The sequence below is a fragment of the Schistocerca piceifrons genome, chromosome X (assembly GCF_021461385.2).
Source record: "Schistocerca piceifrons isolate TAMUIC-IGC-003096 chromosome X, iqSchPice1.1, whole genome shotgun sequence".
In the NCBI taxonomy this organism is placed as follows: domain Eukaryota; kingdom Metazoa; phylum Arthropoda; class Insecta; order Orthoptera; family Acrididae; genus Schistocerca; species Schistocerca piceifrons.
This window is the reverse complement of record NC_060149.1, coordinates 585912883-585933525: the sequence shown is the minus strand read 5'-3', so window position 1 is coordinate 585933525 and position 20643 is coordinate 585912883. Positions and strand designations below refer to the sequence as shown.

The 20643-nt window shown below is 37.2% G+C and overlaps 1 protein-coding gene across 1 annotated transcript in view; it reads right to left on the bottom strand.

Moving 5' to 3' along the window:
* The window catches only part of LOC124722536 (voltage-dependent calcium channel type A subunit alpha-1), a 393558-nt gene that overhangs the window by 184877 nt on the left and 188038 nt on the right, over positions 1-20643 (bottom strand). Inside the window, exons 13-14 of the mRNA XM_047247682.1 lie at positions 19229-19356; positions 12198-12420 (exon numbers count right to left, since the gene is read on the bottom strand). Coding sequence (XP_047103638.1) covers positions 12198-12420; positions 19229-19356 — 351 coding nt within the window. The remainder of the gene's footprint in view (positions 1-12197; positions 12421-19228; positions 19357-20643) is intronic.

Below are 20643 nucleotides of genomic sequence, written 5' to 3'. Positions count from 1 at the left end.
AAGACTTGTGCAAGATGGGTACCCTGGATGATGACTCCTGTAATGAAAGCGCACAGACTTCAAATTTGCCAGGAACTCCTCTCGTGTTATGAGAATGAAGATGCACAGTACTCACATCAACACAATCACCATAAACTGCTTTCATTCTCTGATGGATCTCCTTTGGGGGGACACCTTCTGCTGTCAAGAATTCAATGACTGCACATTGCTTAAATCGCACTGACTGTCTGTCTGCTCACATCATTCTTCACCTGATCTCTCCATTTTGTTCATCCCCTTACAAGTGGTCTTCATCCAGATTCTGTCCCTTTTAGAGCTCTTCTTAATGCCTGCCTGCTCCCATTCTTTTAATTAAGGAAGGACAGGAACACAGCAATCAGTTGCAGCGCCATTGGATTTTTTAATTATTCTTACACATCCAGATTTCAGCTATACAAAGCCATCTTCAGGGCCTTTGAGTGAGTTACTATCCAACAAACTTGCATCAGTATGTGTCACCATATGACTAACTTTTTCATAACGCATTTCTTCTGTTAGCTTAAAGTTCATGGCTAACCAAAACACAGTCATAACTTATTTCACTTTCTGACACGCTAACAGCAGTTTCATCCAAAAATACAGTGTGTTTGAAAAAGAATTCCCAAGTTTTAATGTGTCCTAGAATCTACACAAAATGACATACACAATTCTAGTTTGTGGTATTTGATTCATCAACTCTCCATGTTTGGCTCCCCTGCAGTTGGCAGGTCTGCTTGACGTTGAGATGGCACCATCGCTGTTTTTTTCCTCTGTTCTGTCAGTTCAGTCCAGGTGTGCATGCAATGCAGCACAGAGCAACTCAGCAACAATGTGTACTCCACATGTCATTGGAATAGTTAATCATCATATGTGCAGAATTTGAGGGGGGGGACTAGCATCCACATGAAGTTATTCTGTATCAACGTGACTCTCCCACAGTTAATGTCTGGTGCAGTTTGATGGAAGATCGTGTGATTGGTTCTTTCATTTTTGTAGAAAAAACGATAAACAGAGACATTTCCTGTGACTTGTTGACAGAGTATGTCTTTCCCAAAATGGACGATACTGAGGAGGAAAAGGGGCTTGTGTTTTTCTAACAATATGGCACCCCACCTTATTACAGTAACCATGCGCGTGTAGCTGTTGACATTCAATTTCCAGGAAGGTGGATAGGCAGGGCTGGCCCAATACCTTGGCCACCACGAAGCCCAGACTTAGCCCCACTGCTCTTTTTCTTTTGGGATCACATAAAAAAATGTTGTGTACAGTGAAAAGATCAGACACATCAATCACTTACAGAAAAGAACTGTCATGGCAGTTGTGACAGTTACACCTAAAATGTTGGTGAATACGTGGCGAGAAACGGAATATTGTTTCGACATGTGCAGGGCAACAAATGGATCCCACGTTGACATATACTAACATTAAAGAAAATTTGAAGGAATTCTCTTTCATGATATGTACTCACTGATGAAATTTTTCATTAATTTCCCCATTAAATTTATACTTAAAACTAGGGAGTTCTTTTTCAAACACCCTGTATTTTGGTAACAGGGTTATTGCTTGATGTCTACCTCTGAACAGTTATGCTCCACAGCTTACCACGATATCCATTGTCATGGTCATTCTCTTCACATTTCAGTGATGGCCTCTGATACCCAGCACCTTCTTCCACTCATCACTTTGGTGAGTATAAAATGTGATATTGTTGTGTAATTTCACAAATACATTAATGAAACTACAAATCTATATCGACATGACTACTCTGCAAGTGCTTGGCAGAGGCTTCATCAAACCACCTTCAGACTATCTAAAGATCTAAAGATCCCATACTGGACATCAATACTCAAGAAGTGGATGGATAACTGTAGTGTAGTTACTCTCTTTAGTAGATCTGTCGCGTCTTATAAGAGTTCTGCCAATAAAACACAGTCTTTGGTTCACCTTCCCCCAAACATTACCTATGTGATCATTCCAGTTTAAGTTGGTGGTAATTGTAATCCCAATGTATTTAGTTGTATTGACAGCCTTTAAAATTATGTGATTTATTGAGGAACTGAAATTTAATGGGTTCCTTCTGTTACTCATGTACATGACTTCACACTACTTATTGCTTATAGCCAATTGACACTTTTCGCATCATACAGATATATTGTCTAAATCATTTTGCAGTTGGTTTTGATCTTCTAATTACTTCACTAGAAGGTAAATGACAGCATCATCTGCAAGCAATCTATGAGGACCGCTCTGATTGTGTCATAAATTGTTTATACTGATCAAGAACAACAGAGGGCCTTGGGGAATGTCAGATGTTACTTCTGCTTTACTCAATGGCTTTCTGTAGTTTATTATGAACTGTGGCCTTTATCACATAAAATAGTGTATGGAACATGTTCAATAGTAATATAAACACATCATTTACTTATTGAGATGTATGAATGAATTCATGAAGCACTTAAACCAACTCATTGCAAATCAGTAGGTATCAAATAAGATTTTAGCCAGAGCTGCCTACTTTGATGGCTACAAATGTGAAAGGATGCAATAACTTGGTGGCTGCTAATAACAGTACAACAAATTTTAATGCATGGATGGCAAAATTTTCAATTCTCATGCAATATGTGGAGGAAGGAATTACAAAATATATAATCTTCCATCATTAGTAAATTCAATGAATTGCACATTCTCTTTGGTATTGTACACCAAAAGTAACTAGAAAATGAGATCATCCAAATGCCACAAAGTGACAGGCTATCACACACTAAACAGACTATGTCCCAGTGTAATTTTTTGCCATAGCAGTCATTCAGTACAACTGGAAAAATATGGAACTATGGAGGTGGGAGAAGGTACATTAACAGATTATCTGGTTACAAACAGTTATAAATCAAACTGCATAAACTATGAGCTGCGGAAATAAAAAGGAAGATGTAAGCATACATTTTGTAATTGTACACACACAACTTTTTTATCATCAGCTCTCCCACATTGAACAGACACAAACAAATCTGTTAATAGATTCTGCAAACAGCAACAGAGACAACTAAAACTGCAAAAGAAGGAACAGCAGCAACAGATACAATAATGAAGGTACAAACATACGAAATAGGTTCCCAGACATGTGGGTGGTTCAAAGACTTCTCGTTTCACGGGATATGTGTCAAGTCACACAACCTCATTGAAACTAAAAATCACCACTTTTGTCAATAAGAGGGAAAAACCAGTCAGAAAGCACATTTTGGTAACAGTCACTATTCACAGTGATGGCAGCTCCCTCATTGTTTTCAGAACCCAGTACATTGTCCTCGATGGTGAGTGTTCAACAAGGTTATCATCAGGAGTGCCCCAGAGAAGTGTGATGGGACTGTTATTGTTCTCTATATACGTAAATGAATAACAGACAGGGTGAGTAGCAAACTGCAGTTATTTGCTGCTGATACTTTGATGTAACTGAGGTGTCATAATTGACTGACTGTAGAAGGATACAAGATGACTTTGACAAAATTTCTAGTTGGTGTGATGAATGTAAAAAAATATAGGTTAATGCAGATGAGTAGGAAAAACAACCCCATAATGTTTGAATACAGCATTGGTAGTGAGCTGTTTGACACAGTCATGTTGGTTAAATATCTAGGTGTAATATTGCACAGTGATATGAAATGGAATGAGCATGTAAGGGTTGCAGTAGGGTGGCCAATGGACGACTTTGGTTTATTTGGAGAATTTTAAGAAAAGGTGGTTCATCTGTAAAGGAGACCTCATATTAGAACACTAGTGCAACCCATTCTTGAGTGCTGTTTGAGTGTTTTGGATCCCCACCACACCAGATTAAAGGAAGACATTAAAGCAATTCTCCAGAGATGGGCTGCTATATTTGTTACCAGTAGGTTCAACCAACATACAAGTATTAAAAAGATGTTTCAGGAACTCAAATGGGAATCCCTGGAGGGAAAAATATTGAGAAAAATTAGAGGACTGGCATTTGAAGCCAACTACAGAACAATTTTACTGCTGCCAATGTCTATTTCACATAAAGACCACAAAGATAAGATAACAGAAATTAGGGTCTGTAAGAGGGCATATAGATAATCATTTTTTCCTCATTCTGTTTGTGAGTGGAACAGAAAAGGATGAGTGCAACAGAAAAGGAAATGACCAGCAGTGGTACAAGGTCATTTCTGACAACATGCTATACAGCATCTTGCAGAATATGTATGTAGAGGACGTCTGGGAAGTAGGGACGAATATTAAAGAGCTACAGAACATACAAAATGTATTGAAAATATATTGTTATTTTTTTTTTACAAACACATTAAGTAACTTCTCCCATTTATGTATGAAAAATTATAGCCTCCATATGACCACCCAAGTCTGCACGGCAATGAGCAATGTGTCCATTGAAGTTCTCGATGATGCATTCGAGAACATCTGGCGGGATGCCATTAATAACCCTTTTAAATTTCATCCTTCAATTGGTATATTGTTTGTAGTTTGTTCATGAACACTTTTTATTTCACAAATCCCCACAAAAAAATCACAAGCTGACAGGCCATTCCTGGTTGCCACGGAAAGAGATAATTTTTTGAGGAAATTTTCCAATCACCCATGCAATCATTTCACGGGATGTGTGTCAAGTCGCACCATCTCGTTGAAACTAAAAATCATCGTTTCCACAAATAACAGGGAAAAACCAATCAGAAAGCATGTTTTGGTAATGGTCACTGTTCATAGTGATGGCAGCTTCCTAATCATTTTCAGAAAAGTATGGGCCGATCACTCCTGCCCAGAACCCATACCACACAGTCACAAGGTGTGGATGCATCTCATCTTCCACAGTCACTCACAGATTTTTGTTACCCAAAATTCTGCAGTTCTACTTATTGATGTACCCACTAAGGTGGATGTGCACCTCATCTGAAAAAATGATTATTTTTGTGAAGTTCTCATTCTCTGCTTGTTGAGCTAAGACCCATTAAGCAAATCAATGTCTCTTTCCATGATCTGTATCCATGATCTCGTATGTAAGTTGAATCTCATACACATACATTGCCAGATCTTTCAAAAGAATTTCATGCACTGAACTTGATGATAACTTCAACTGTCACATTGTCACATATGACAGCAATGTTTTTTGTGTTCAAATAGAATGTGGTTGTCCTGTTTTCTTAACATTTGAAACAGAAACCATTGTCTCAAACTTCTGGATCAACTTCTGAACTGATGATTCAGTTGGAGCAGCATTAGATCCAAGTGTCACAAGAAATTCATGAACGGTTGTCATGGGACTTTCACTGTTTTTGTAATAACTTTTTATCACTTGGATTCACTGCTCAGTTGTCATCTGCTTCATAATGAAAATAAACATCAAACACAATGCTCACCACACAACAGCTATTAGGCTATTAATGCGAAGGATCACAGATAACAAACATGAAAAAACCATGGCTGTCAACCGCCATATGACAAAATGGCGCAAAACTCAAATTCATCCTTGCTTCCCGAACACCCATTAGATGTAGAATAGCATACTGCTATCCTGCAGCTCTTGTGTCATTAGCAAAAACATAAGTTGGTGGTTACGGCAACACCTTACCACCATTTGCCAGCTTTGATGAGGCTTTACATAGCTGGGACATATACCGTTGACATTTTGAACTGCACTGTCTTACTTACGGCATTTCCAATGGGCAGAAAAGTGCTCGACTCCTGTCTTCTAGGCGTAATTTATATGAAATTGTGTAGAAATTGCACCACTTGCAAACCTCAGTGATTTATCTTTTAATGAATTACATGGACCAGAAACCAAATACTGTGGTCACCAGACATATTTGGTAGCAGCTAGGCTGAAGTTTAATCAGTGTCATAAATAACAGGGATGGTCTCACATACCATGGGCTAACTTGCAGGGTCTCGCATGACAGTTGAGTTTCACTTGCCACAGTTGTAAGGTTTCCTAAGCAAAATCATTGATTTTTGTTTTAGTTGTGCATCTAGCCCCCAGGAGGGAAGTCATGGCATAAGCATTAGAAACATTAATTCCTAGCTTTAGTGAAGTTTTTAAGATTGCTAAATCTTTTGAGATTGCTTCTGAAGCTCAATGTGCTTTCACAAATGTAATTCAGATATCGAGTGACCATGATGAGCAGCAGCCAGTTACTGATTCTGACTCATCATTTTCTTCTTATGCCACTAAGTTCACCAGAGTTCACGTTCATCCAGAACCCAGGGTCTTATGAGGGACTTAAGTATGTTGATGACAGCCAACAACTCTGTCAATCAGTGCCAAGCTGAATAACTGCCTGCATAAGGGCCAGAGGTGGACCAATGTGTCATTGACTTGCACAGTTTGTGAGGCTCTTTCTCTCGATTAAATCATCCAATTTTTCTGAAATTTTAATCATTTGTTTTTCTGTACATGTACATCACATCTACTGATTTCCATCCCATTTGAATAATTCCTTGGTGCTGCATCATTTTTTTTAAATTTTTATCTTGGATTGTATACACATATATAGCAGAAGCACTATCACACTACCTTGATGTACACTGGACAGTAACCTGTACTTCTGACAATACCCCAGCATTGAGAATAATATACAGAGTACTATTTATCAGGATGATGATATTTGGTGTGTGGGGCACTCAACTGCGTGGTTATCAGTGCCCATACAAATTCCCAACCTTTCCTCAGTCCAATCTCACCACTTTTGTGAATGATGATGAAATGATGAGGACAACACAGACACCCATTCATCTCTATTTATCAGGAGTCTTCACATCTATCACATGTGTATTCAAATATTCCATATTCACATTTTTTTACTAGGTGATGGTGCAGAACTATAATGAAGGCTTTCAGAGCACAAAGAAACATATCAATCAACTTGTTTCTGCTATCTACTGCCTTTTGGATATAATTTTTTAAAAACGAACCAGCTGGGTTTCACACAATTGGTACTTGCTGATACCATTCCTATGTAGTAGTTGTCCAGTATCCAGAAAAGTCATATACAAGCATAAAACATGTTAGCTAATTCTAAAACAAATTGAAATCAGTGATAAAGGTCTACAGTTTTGTGCATTGGTCTTGAGAACATTATAGTTTGGCACAACCAGTACCTTTTTCCAATCATGTAACACACTCCACTGTTCCACATTCCTACAGTAAACTCATGCTAAAAGTGAAGCCAGTTCATCTGCATATACTGTATGGAAATTAAGAGATATCACATCAGATCCTGTGGCCTTACGAACTGCACTGTGATCATCCTCAGTGAAGCAAATCTGGTTGATAGACTTACGTATTTTGGACTTCATTTTTATTATCTCCTCTTTCAGTGACACCATATACAAAAAGATTTGGTCAGGCATCTTTGTTCAATTGATTTATTCTGCACAGGACTGAAACCTTCTAGGATTTTTCAACAACTCAGCAGGTAAATTATAGCTTTTGAATTTACTGACCACTTCTTTTATGCTTGTTTTAAATTTTTTCAGTTTTTGTTTATCAGCAGTGGTTCAACTTTATTTTCATTTGTTATGCTGCTCTCTCTCTGCTTGCACAATATTCCTAGCTATGCTTTAACACCTTATGCAACACTGCGTAATAGAATTACAGGATCACTTTTTCAAAACCCCATAATTCCCATCCATTGTGACGGTTAAGTTTGAAATTTGGCTCAAAGGTGCTAACAAGCTTCCTCTGTAATGGTGCAAAAGCATGGCACCCTGTGACATCTCCCTCAGGCTTGATGATGCTTCAGACAGCAAGGTGTCAACACTTGCAAAAAGAAGGCCGTAGCTCAGAAGTTCATGCAATGTGTAAAGTGGGTTAACGATGTCACTGTCACCAAATTTCACCACATTAGGTCCAATGCGACTGTGCAGGTGTCACATGATCAGAATGTTGTTAAACCTCCTACTATCCATATTTCAGCTCTTCTTTTGAAGCCTCTATGATGGAGGTCACAACCTGGTGTTGAGATCATGTGGTTTTCTTATAAATGACCAAGAAAAACATTCCAAACACACTGCAATGCAGAACCAGTATGAAAAGGCCACAGGCGTGTCACAGAAGGTGTCAACAAAACCACCCTTTCCCTGGGGTGTCAATTTCCACACATTTCACGGTCAAGAAGTTACAATTAGCAGCATGAGGAGCAACAGGAAGATGTTCTTCACCACGTCTGACAGTACTGACACCATTGGGCATTTCAACCCTTCTCCAAGGACTGAGGGTGCATCTCTGCATTACTACTGGTACTGTTTCATACACCGAATAACAGCTTCTGATAACTGTTAACCTTCTGTTTAATGGTAACAAAATTTATTCATTATGTTATTATCAGTATTATTTCCTGCAGACGTCCGAGTCCACCCATATTGTTGGGCTAAAAGCTGATATCACTAACAGTGAAGTTTTAGGTTGCAAATAGTTTTACCACAGCTGTCATCAGGAGAACATTTTTTGACTTACACTTAACTCAGTTTCAACTATTGTGTAGGAAATAAACTACATGTTAATGCACATGAGTAATGAGTTTCATGCAGTATGGTGAAGGGCATAATGGACACTACTTGGTATAGCTCTGAAATACTGACAGGATCATTCCTGTACAGTATTCCCAATTCAAGCTGTACCTACCATAGACTAAAAATCTGATATACTGCATATCATTCATAACAGTGCTCAACAGGATATTAAAAATTGCCAATTTTTGTGAAGTTATGTGTACCATGATTAATCACATGTAAAATAGATATTATACTTTTTAAATCAAACATGCTGTAAACATCCTCCCACTTCTCCTAAACTGTATTTTTATTTTTGTGGATTCTACATATAAGACTCACCAATGTTTCCTTCATCAAGGTACACTGAGTGGTTTGGCAGAATCACTGAAACAATGAATATGCACATATCTTACAGTCTACCACCTCCCCCCCCCCCCTCCCCCTTCCCTCTATTTTGCAAATTCGAGGCAGTAACGTACAACAAAAGAAAATTCAAATTAAGCCTGAATACACAAGAATAGAAAGTGTATAAATAGAATACATGACTTAATTTGTAGGTAACAGAAAATATAGGGATATGACATGAAACATGTCATAAAGTGCTAACTGTAACCTAATAAGGATATATAGGGGCCCATGCTCAGTTTAACAAAAATGCCCTACAGTTCACCAAACAATTATTTTACAATGATTTTACTAGATAACTTCTTAAATGTTACTTTTAATACCTTATGTTATTAATAATTCAAGTGTGATCCTAGAGTATCTTAAATTGAAGGCATTCATATTATTTCAACTCATTCATGGAATACCATTTTTCCCTGCTAATAAAGTATATCTGCCAGACATTGCACTAAAAGATATAAAATAAATATATATTACTAATATACAGTGATGGAAAAAAATTACAACACCAAGAAGGAATTGTGTGACACAAACAAAACTTAGTAGGCATGTTTGTCCATCTCATGATGACAAATCAAATTTTGCACCAATCACGTAAGACAGGTGCTAGTTGTGACACTATGAGGATGCAAATCAGGTTTGCTTTAAATAACCACTGTAACAGTCATGAGCATCAGTTATCTTTGAGATTGGATGTGCTGAGGCAGTGTTAGTCAAGAGTGCCTTTCAGGTGATAAAGACGCCATTATCAGAACCTCACTGAATTTGAATGGGTTTGTGTAATAGGACTGTCAGAAGCTGGATGTTCCTTTTGCAATATTGCAGAAAGACTTGGCAGGAATGCAGCCACTGCACACGATTTCTGGCAGCAGTGGTCACAAGAATGTATGATCACAAGATGAGTGGGCTCCGGACGGCCATATGGCACTACCACAAGGGAAGACGATCGTGTTTGGTGTATGGCTTTGGTGCATCGTACTGCATCTGCAGCAGCAATTTGAGCAGCATTTGGCACCACAGTGACACAACAAACTGTTACAAACTGGTTACTTCAAGGACAGCTCTGAGCCAGATGCCCTGTAGCATGTATTCCAATGACCTCAAACCACTGCCTTCTGCGACTTCAGTGGTGTCAAGCAAGTGTTCACTGAAGGTCAGGATGGAGGTCTGTTGTGTTTTCTGATGAAAGCTGGTTGTACCTCAGTGCCAGTGATGGCTGTGTATTGGTTAGAAGTAGGCCAGTTGAGGGCCCACAACCAACCTGTCTCCGTGTGAAACACAGCGGACCTACACCTGGAGTTATGGTCTGGGGTGTGACTTTGTATGACAGCAGGAGCACTCTCATGCTTATCCCAAGCATCCTGACTGTAAATCTATACCTCAATCTGGTGATTCAACCTGTTGTGCTGCCATTCATGAACAGCATTCTAGGGGGTGTTTTCCAACAGGATAACACTCACCCACATACCACTGTTGTAACCCAATGTGCACTACTGAGTGATGGCATGTTGCCTCTACCAAATGTTGGCTGTTGCCTTGGCCTAATTGATCACCACATCTGTCTCCAATCGAGCACATATGGGACATCATCATACAACTTCAGAGCCATTCACAAACAGTATTAAGCATCCCTGTATCGACAAACCAGGTGCAACAGGTATGGAACTCCATCTCACAAACTGACATTTGGCATCTGTACACCACAATGCATGCACATTTCCATGCTTGAATTCAACATTCTAGTGGTTATACCAGTTATTACTGTACCAGCATTTCACATATGCAATAGCTTATCTTACTCTTGCATTAATGGTAATGTTGCAGTGTTAATCACTTAAATATGTTATCTAGACAAGTGTATTCCTGAAATTACATTAATTATTTTTGGTGTTGCAATTTTTTTCATCATCAGTCTAATTATGAAAACTTCTGAAGTACTATCAGTCTATCACATATAAACATTATTTTTACCGGCTGCAGAGCAAATAAAGTATAATCAGAATGCACAAAGAAAACCTTTGTTAGTATACAATATTACAATATTAAACAATGGTCATGACTGGCAAGTATACCTGAATTATGATCAGTATTTCAGTTCAGTATAAATAATAAAGAAATGTCTGCTGTGCATTCTGCAGCTTATTACTGGCAAAGGTACTGGAACATTCCAGCAAAACAACTGGAAGGTCTATGACATTTAGGCCAAATCAGTCTGTCCATGGAAACATTTCCATGGCAAAAGGAAATTTGTAAACGGTTTAACTTGGCCGGTACACTCAAACTGCAGATGATCTTATTTTACTGATTCTTGAAATAAATTGTTTCCAAAATGTCTACTTTCTAATTCACAACAGAGGAAGATATATAATGCAGGAGCATATAATGAAATTAAAGAATTGATCAATGCTTCTATTACAACTGTATGTGCTCTGCTTACAAATCCATGTTTACTGACATGTTCTCAGTTAACATAATTCCATGGTTATACTTAGTAATAAGACGAAGACAGTCATATAAGATGATACAAGCAAGGTTCATTTCAGAAGTCTCCTATGATAAATTGCTGAAGAACATGAAGTAGCATTTTTTCCAGTTCAATTCATTTTTGATTAAAATACTGCTGTAAATTATACCAACATCATTGAAACTATGTAAAAGTAATACAAATAATATAAATCTTATCACTGTATCTAATGATTTGATTTGTCATTTACTGAAAGCAAATGAGGTTTTGGAAAAAACATTATTCCCTGAAAACAATAAAGTATTTAACTTGTTAGTCATCTAAAAGATTCAGTTTAACACTGTTACAGTTGCACCGGTTTTTCTCCATACTGTTGCATCAAGATAATGAGTTTAATGGTCATTTAAATATGAGGTGTTCAGGGAGATGTTGGAGTTAATACTGAAATATACCTATCTTTCTGTAGCTTGTATGTTGTTAGTTGCATCAAAAAATGTCAAATAGGACACTTCAGAAATGAACTTACATGCCACCTGAAATACTTACTTTACTGAGACGAGAATCATACATTTTATAAAATGCAACATCATACACATACAGTTAAATTACTGCAATAAAAAAAAACAGTTGGCACTCCCATTAAAAAAAGGATTCTTAAATTAAGATTCCATTCTTGTAGCATTTCCTTCTAGGCTATCTTGCTTCAAAATTTCTTCTTTCTGGATTAAAGAACAAATTCCTGCGCATGCAGTGACTCTCAAAAGCAAACACACACAAAAAAAGCACTCTCACTTACTTTGTAACTTTAAATATCCTTAGAAGGCGCAAGGCTCGTAAAACTGATATACCAAATGAGCCTTGTTTCACAGCAGACCATATCACTTCAAAGATGGAGCCACTGATCACTACACAGTCAAAACGATTGAATGAAGATTCAAAATAGATTCGAGGTCCAAGGGCATACATCTTGATAAGCATCTCCATCATAAAAAGACCCAAGAATACAAATTCAGAAATATCTGAAAAAAGAATATACATACACTTCTTAGTAATTTCAGTAAATGTAATACATATAACATAAATGTAATGCTGTTGGAAAGTTGGAGGAATTATGAGAACTTTAAGTGGACCACAAAAATCACAGTAAAATTTAACAATATGCACAGTTATCGTATGTACTATTAGGGCATCAACAACAAGACTTTTTGGCAAGTCACAGATAAAAATTAATGGTGACTAATAGCCTACAAAAATTTTGAAAAACTATTTCCGTCCACTTTACCAATTATTTAAATCAAAGATTTTTTTACAGGAAAAAATAAGCTTATTTTCCTAAAGCAAAGTCCATGCATATTCAAGGAAGCAATATTCAAAATGGCAAATTCATTATTAAAGCAGTCAACAATAAAGACTAGTGTAGTTAAAAAACATTTCAAAAATTCTACCAAATATTTTCATTGCGAAGAGTTATTTTATAATTGGAGAAAATGCTTGATATTAAATGCTCTACAAAAGAAAGTGAAACTGAGGGCAACAATAAAGCAAGATGCCCACAGTGGTGTAAAATATGCAAAAAGAAGAGGTAATGAAAAAAAAATGGCTCTGAGCACTATGGGACTTAACTTCTGAGGTCATCAGTCCCCTAGAACTTAGAACTACTTAAACCTAACTAACCTAAGGACATCACACATATCCTTGCCCGAGGCAGGATTCAGACCTGTGACCGTAGCGATCGCGCGGTTCCAGACTGTAGTGCCTAGAACCACCCGGCCACTCAGGCCGCCAGAGGTAATGAAGAACTGATACTGATCTCAGTGTGTATTATGAGGAAGTATTGACTCATGGCACATGTTGTTTAGTACAAAAATCAGGATTTCTTCAAATGTTCTCATAAGGCCAACTACATTCTTCAGATGATCTTCTTATTGTAGGATGTGTGTTATCTTCATCACAACTTACATTCCTGGAGATAACTAAAGTCTAATCTTTTGGAATCTTATACATACTGTGTACTGACAGTTCACTTCATTCTCAGTTCCTAACTATTATTATTATTTTTTATTATTTCCACTATCATGTTTTGTATAATTTTATTTTTTTATTTATTCTACAGCCATATCTACATTTGTACTCTATATGCCACCTTCTAGTGTGTGGTGGTGAATACTTCTGATACCACTATCATTTCCCCCTTTAACCACGAAATTCGGGAATGGCACATGGGAAGAATGTTAATAAAGCTGTTCAATGTCTCTGTTTTTAATCATGATCATTTTATGATGTATATATGGGAAAAAAATAATATTTCATCTAAATCTTCCAGGAATGTATACTGTCAGAATTTCAATGGTAAACTTCTCCATGATACATAACACCTCTTTTGTAGCAGTTTTTTGAGCATCTCCATTTTGCTGTCACACTTACTAAAGAAATCTATGATGAAAATTGCTGTTCTTGGTTGGATCTTTTCAATCTCTTCAATTAATTCAACCTGGTAAGAGTCAAAGAATGATTAGCAATACTTAAGAAACAATCTTACACGTGTTTTCTATGCTACTTCTTTCATTGATACATTACAGTTCTTTTTCATGGATACATTACATTTCTTAAGTTTCTCCCAATGAACATAAGTCCGACATCTACTCTTTCTACAATTAGTTTTACATTGTCATTCCACTCTATGTCACTGTCTACATATACTTTTAGGTATTTTACAGTTGTTACTGCTTCCAGTGACTTTTCACAATTGCATATTCAAACAGTAATGGATCTGTTTGCCTATTTATAAACAATACCTTACATCTATTTACATTCACAGTCAACTGCCAATCCCTGCAGCAATCATTGGATCATCTACAGGCCTTCATGCATTATATTACAGTCTTCAGCATTGCAACCTCCCTACAGGCAACAGCATCATCGTCAAAAATGTCACGGAACTCACACTTTTATATCACAGACAACAGTATTATCTGCAAAAAGCATCATGGAGCTTTTGACATTCTCCACTAGATCATTTATGTACTGGGTGTCAGGGTTAAACATATAATAACATAAAATGTAATAACTTGAGAAGTAATTGAGATATTTATCGACAGTATACATCCACAAGTATGATGACTCAAAATATTTTTTTACGCTCCTAACACAACTTGATATGTGCACCATTATAGCTCAACAGACATCTAATCTGTATTCCACTTTTCTCCAAGAGTTTTGCAGCATTGTAGGTGTAACATTTGCGATAGCCGCATAGGTGCAACAAGGCGGATCTAGTAGATCATGAACTGGTGTCTGGTACACTTCATTCTTGATAAGCCCCCAGAGTGGCCAGGTAATCAATAGACTACATCTCCCAGTCCAGCAATATGAGAACTCATGATCCAAAAAATTCCTTGCAATGTTTGCAAAATGGCATGGCAGCACTCCATACTCATGCCAAAAATGACACTGTACCAGTGTAACAGACTTTAGAGAAAGTGCATACAAAACCTTCTACTGCAGAGTACACATGACTACTGACACATTTTCAGGTGAATAGAGCAGTTACTCACATGCGCACATGGTATCAACTGCCAAAAACAAACACAGAAAACATTTTTGTTACCATACTTGTAGAAGCAAACCACCAATAAATATCTCCATTATGTCTCAAGTTATTACATTTTATATTATTATATGTTTAACATGGACAATCCATATGTTTTAAACAGTAATGGCTCTATAACACCACCTTGGAGTACTCCTGAAATTATCTTTACATCTGTTGATTTCATCCTGTTAAGAACATCATATTGAGTTCTATCTGCTGGGACGCCCTGAATCTAGTTACAAATCTGGGCCAGCACTTGGTAAGCTCCTTTTCTGTTCACTAAATGACTAGGTGGAACTGTAGCAATGCCTTTTGGAATTCAAGGAATACAGCATGAATTGGGGCACCATTGTCTATGGTGCTCTGGATCTTTGGATGAACAGAGTAAGCAGAGTTTCACAAGATCTTTGTTTACAGAATATAAGCTGATTTTTAAAGAGGAGATTTTCATTAGCCAAAAAGTTATAATGTGCTATCACAGGACATATTTCATAATTGTGCAACAGATTAATGTCAATAATATAAGCCTATAATTATGTGCATCTGTCCAAGGAACCTTCTTGAAAATGAGTACAGCCTGTACCTTTTTTTCCAATCACCTGATACCCTCTACTGGTCCAGTGACCTAAGTAAACTGCTGCTAGAATGGAAGCATGTTCATTCTCATAATCTCAGTAGAATCTCATAGGTATCTCAGCTGATCAAGACATATTTCCACCACTGATCAATTTATCTATCTCAATACCTGCCTTTTCAGCTTTCAGAAGACTGAATACAGTATTTGGGCCTTCTCCTGTCATGTTAAATGCTCGTGCCAATATGGTCACTGAGTGTCAGTACATGGTTTTGATCCATTTACTATGTGCAACCAAAATTATTAACATTTTTCATCAGATGAATTGTTAAAATGTTACTTTTGAATTCATTGTATGGTTCTCACATTGCTCTTCTAATGCTCATTTTGGCTTTTTAAAATGTCTGTTTGTCAATTAGGCTTTGGCTTCACTTACATCTGTGATGTAGACTTCTCAGATATTTTGCAGTTTGTTTCCCCTCTCACTTTTTACTTATGCAAAATATTTTCCTTTCTTTCTTAGCATCCTTTGTAACACCCATAATCATTGTTATCACAACCTTATGATCGCTGATGCTCTCCTCTATATGAACATATTTGAGGAGTTTTGGTTTGTTGGTTACTATGAGGACTAAGGGAGTGCCCTCGTGAGTCAGTCCTCTAACCGTCCGCTCAAAGCAGACTTCTGCCACTGGAACAAATTGCATGACTCTTCCAAACTATAGCTGACAAGTTGAAGTTTCCTCCTATTACAATAGTATGATCATGAAACTTACTCATGATATTCTCCAAAGTTTCTCTGATGCACTCTGCCACTTTAACATGTTTGATCAACCTTATACCATGTGCACATTGTAAGTACTCTGCTGCCTGAGTAGCTCCTCCTTTTGTGTAGGGCATGCCTAACCTATGTTAGAGGCCCTATTGTTCTTTACCTGACAGTGGAAGTTGAGAAATCTGCAATCATGACTGACACTGAATCATCTGACCTTCCTTTTTAGACGTTCCACTTAAGTCCAAACAATACTGACAAATTCATTTTGTACATTTAAAAACATCATATAAGGTTGAACATTATCAAGATAAGTGTTTTAATGTTGTGTTAATGCTGTGTCTTGTGTTTCATTACATTCAACACATTGCATTTTGAATTACTGTTATTTTTGCAATTTTTTGTTTTATAGAATCAGTGTCCAAAAAGGAAGAAGAATCTTGAACATGAAAAAGTGAGTGGAACAGACAAGATTTCATTGTCTAGGAACTTAAAGAAAATTAAACTGACAGAATGCTGTTAACAAATAGTTGAAGCCAGAAAAAAGCTGACCTATACATTTGTGTGTATGTGTGTGTGTGTGTGTGTGTGTGTGTGTGTGTGAGAGAGAGAGAGAGAGAGAGAGAGAGAGAGAGAGAGAGAGAGAGAGAGAGAGAGACAGTGAGAGGGGGGGGGAGGGAAGGCAGGAGGGAGGAAGGGAAGGAGGGAGGGAGGGATGGAGGAATTAACCAGTAATAGAAAACTTTGCAAATTTGAGGTGACAGAGTTGATGCAAAACTGTACGCAAATATCCAAATTTTCTAGATAGTAAAACACTAGGTTGCTACTAAAAGACAACACAATGTGTTCTACATGTACCACAGTATTTTCATAGATGGCATGTGGTGTCAGTGCCCCTCATATGCCCCACTAGAAATGACCAATACCAGAAGACCAGTCCCCAACACACACAAAGCCAAATTTAACACTCAAACAGAACAGAGATTTATTTGTCCTTTCACAACAGTAATACAAAGAGATGTGACTCAGGATTGGTGTCAATAAAAGGACACAACCACTACCATGGTCTCAAAAGACCTTCTATGAAGTGCATAGCAATGGTGCAGTTTGTGACTGAACTGGTGCATGTAAAGTGTTTCCACATTTGCTTTGATTGCGGGCATTGAAGCAGGTGGATCTGGTTGAAATGATTGTAGATCAGACAATCCTCATTTCATAAGGTTTGGTGAGGACAAAAAGAATTCAGTAATTTTCCATGCATTTCATCTCAGATCCCATGTTCCCATGTTACAGACTGGTCTGGAACACAATATGGTGACATCCACAGGCACCCTCCTGTGGTGGAATAATTGACCCTTACTCAAACATACATAATTAGGTGATCACTCCATGATTGAGCTTTAAGTGCATTTTAGATGATTCAAAGGTTTGTCACAATTGGAAACATAATGACATTCACACTAGTCACCACTGAATGCCTCCTTAACAGCAATGGTGATTACATGTTCAGACCTTCTGGAAATGAGAGCTCAATTTCACATGACACACTGTATATCATATGATTATCTGCCTGTATTTAAAATGTGTGCCAAATTTGGCAGCAAACTGACAAATATTTTAAGCAAATGCATTTCTTGCACTAACCTTTTTTCACTGAGTAAGTTCAATCTTTAAAAAATGTAAATAAGTCCAAAAAGAAACCACTTGGCCCTTAAGGGGAAAAGATCCATTTCAGCTAGTAGTTTTATCATGAATTATGTTTTATGTGTTTTCTATAACTAAATCATGATGACTGGATAAAGTGTTTAAGCATCATGTTTATGGCGATGTAATGTTACCATGACACTGGGCCTGGGAAAGTATTTCACCTGATGCTGATATCTGACTGGCATGTGAATAAATTCTGTATGTTTTGAATTACAGTAGAAATACTTTAAAATTCTCTCATGTTAGTCACATATAAAACATGATTACTTATTTCCAGGTGCAGAATATTTTCAAGGTTCTTGTATCCTACACACAAACGATTCAATAAGATAAAGACTTAATTAACAGCAGTTACATTAAGGTTTGATATAGACACTGAAAGTGATAATCTAATATCAAATCAAGTACCTTGTCTTTATAAGCAAATTAAAGTAAGATCAAACTAGAATGGCATGTCCAACATTAAAACTCTGTGTCTTGAAACCCAGATGGGAGAATGTCACTACTGTATTGCCAAATTTTGAACACAATATGAATATAATTTTGCCTGTACGAGATACAAATGAACGAAGTAAAAAATTGTTGATATTGGTAACTTACCATGTAAATATGGTCTCAGACAGATAATTTTTATGAAAAATATGAGCAAGCCTTTCCAAACCCAAACCCCGAGACTGAAAAAGAGCATGCTCAGATAGGAAACTTGCTAACAGAACATAACTCCATAACTGTAAGCCTGACAGATTAGGACATGGAACTCCCTTCTCAACAACATAGCTATACTATGTGAGCCATTAAAATAGTCCTTACAGACCAATATGAACCTCAAATCTGCCAGTACCTTTCCCCTATTTTCAGAAATGGATCCTGCAATGCGAAGATCTGGTTTTGCGTCCTTGTCTGGTACCACATAAATGAGTTCACTAGATAGAAGAAATTCCATCTTCTATTTTACTTCAGTACACGTAACAAATGACGTTATCACTGTGCAAGTGTATGACATTCAGGTATTCCCGAAGACATCCACATAAAAAGTATGATCTCCCATTACATAAATTTGCATATGAAATTGGGTACTGGGACAGATTTTCTTTAAAAATCTAAGCATTACCCTATTGACTGCATTTCATTTATGTGAGACTGAAATTTTGACTCTGCTAACTTTTTAATCAAAATACTTACATAAGAAATCAGTAAGCCATTGTGGTTGACCATAATATTCTACAGCAGTACAAAGAGTGTTGAGAAAAACCAACACAATAACAAACCAGTAGAACCACTGGGTCTTAACAGTATGACGGATCCAGAATCTGAAACAAATAAAAATAAAATATCCAAAAGTCCACTGATTTACCAGTGAAAAAAATTAAAAAAATAAACACATCTCTAAAGGACCCAATTTGTGCACTATATCTAGTACTGATTTTCTTAACACTCAGAAGCTGTATGCTGGCTTTGTACAGTTTCATTGATTTGCAGTCTGGACTTGTGGTGAAGTAAAACATCTCCACGTCCTTCAGCTGATCCTTCTCCAGTCCCATACCACTATCATACATGTGGTTTCCACCTCACTAAGACTTCACTCACACATCTGTGCACACAAACCTCAACAAAAAATATCTTCACTATGAAAGTATGTTACACATTTCCTTCCCTATAGCTTCTGTACCCAGAGCAAACATAACTGCACCAATACCAAATGCCTTAGCAGCTATAATAACAAATTCTCCCATGATTCCTCTCTCACAACTATACCACTAGCCTCATTCAGAAACAAATTTCCTTCCCCCCGTTTTTTTTTCCTTAAAGCCAAGATGTTACTTCTAAACAAACCAAAAGTATCACCTTCATAACTTAGTACCATCCTGGGCTTGAATGCTCTGAGGACTATGACAATCTCCAGCCAGATTATCCAGCCCTGAGATTGTCCTTACTTGATATTCCACCCACAGCACCTCAAGTTAACTTCCATCACCAACCAACCTTTCACATCAATGTAATCAAACTCTATGAAATCTCTAGACCATGATTCTTACCAAACTTTTTCTATTTTTGGGAGTAATCTTGTTACATAACCTATTCCATGCATTTGGAACCCACATACAACTATTTACTCCATCCCCAACATTTTCAAATCCACTATTATTAAAGGTAGAACAACATGTGAGATTACTCAAACCATATATCAGATGGAACATACAATGAGATGCATTTGCACTATCTGGAACAGATATATCCTGTATCGAGGCAATAAACATGAAACATGAAAGACATTTTATAGCTTGCACACTACATGAGTCATTTGACTCATCTTGTCTAACACCAGTTTCCCTTAAAATGTGGAGATGACAACTAGTACTATAATACATCTTTTCATCCTGCCAGCATCCTGGACCAAGTCCTCCCTCCAACCTTCCAATCCCTCTACTTCCTTCCATTTTGTATGTCTGCTAACTTCTCCCTTTCCCTTTTCTTTCATCTGCCAAGCTTCCACAGTTTTCTTCATGTTTGGGTTCAAAGTCCTCATAAACAGGTTAAAGGATGACCAAAGACTTCCTTTAACATGCTGAGATTAAATTTTCCACTTTTTACATTTG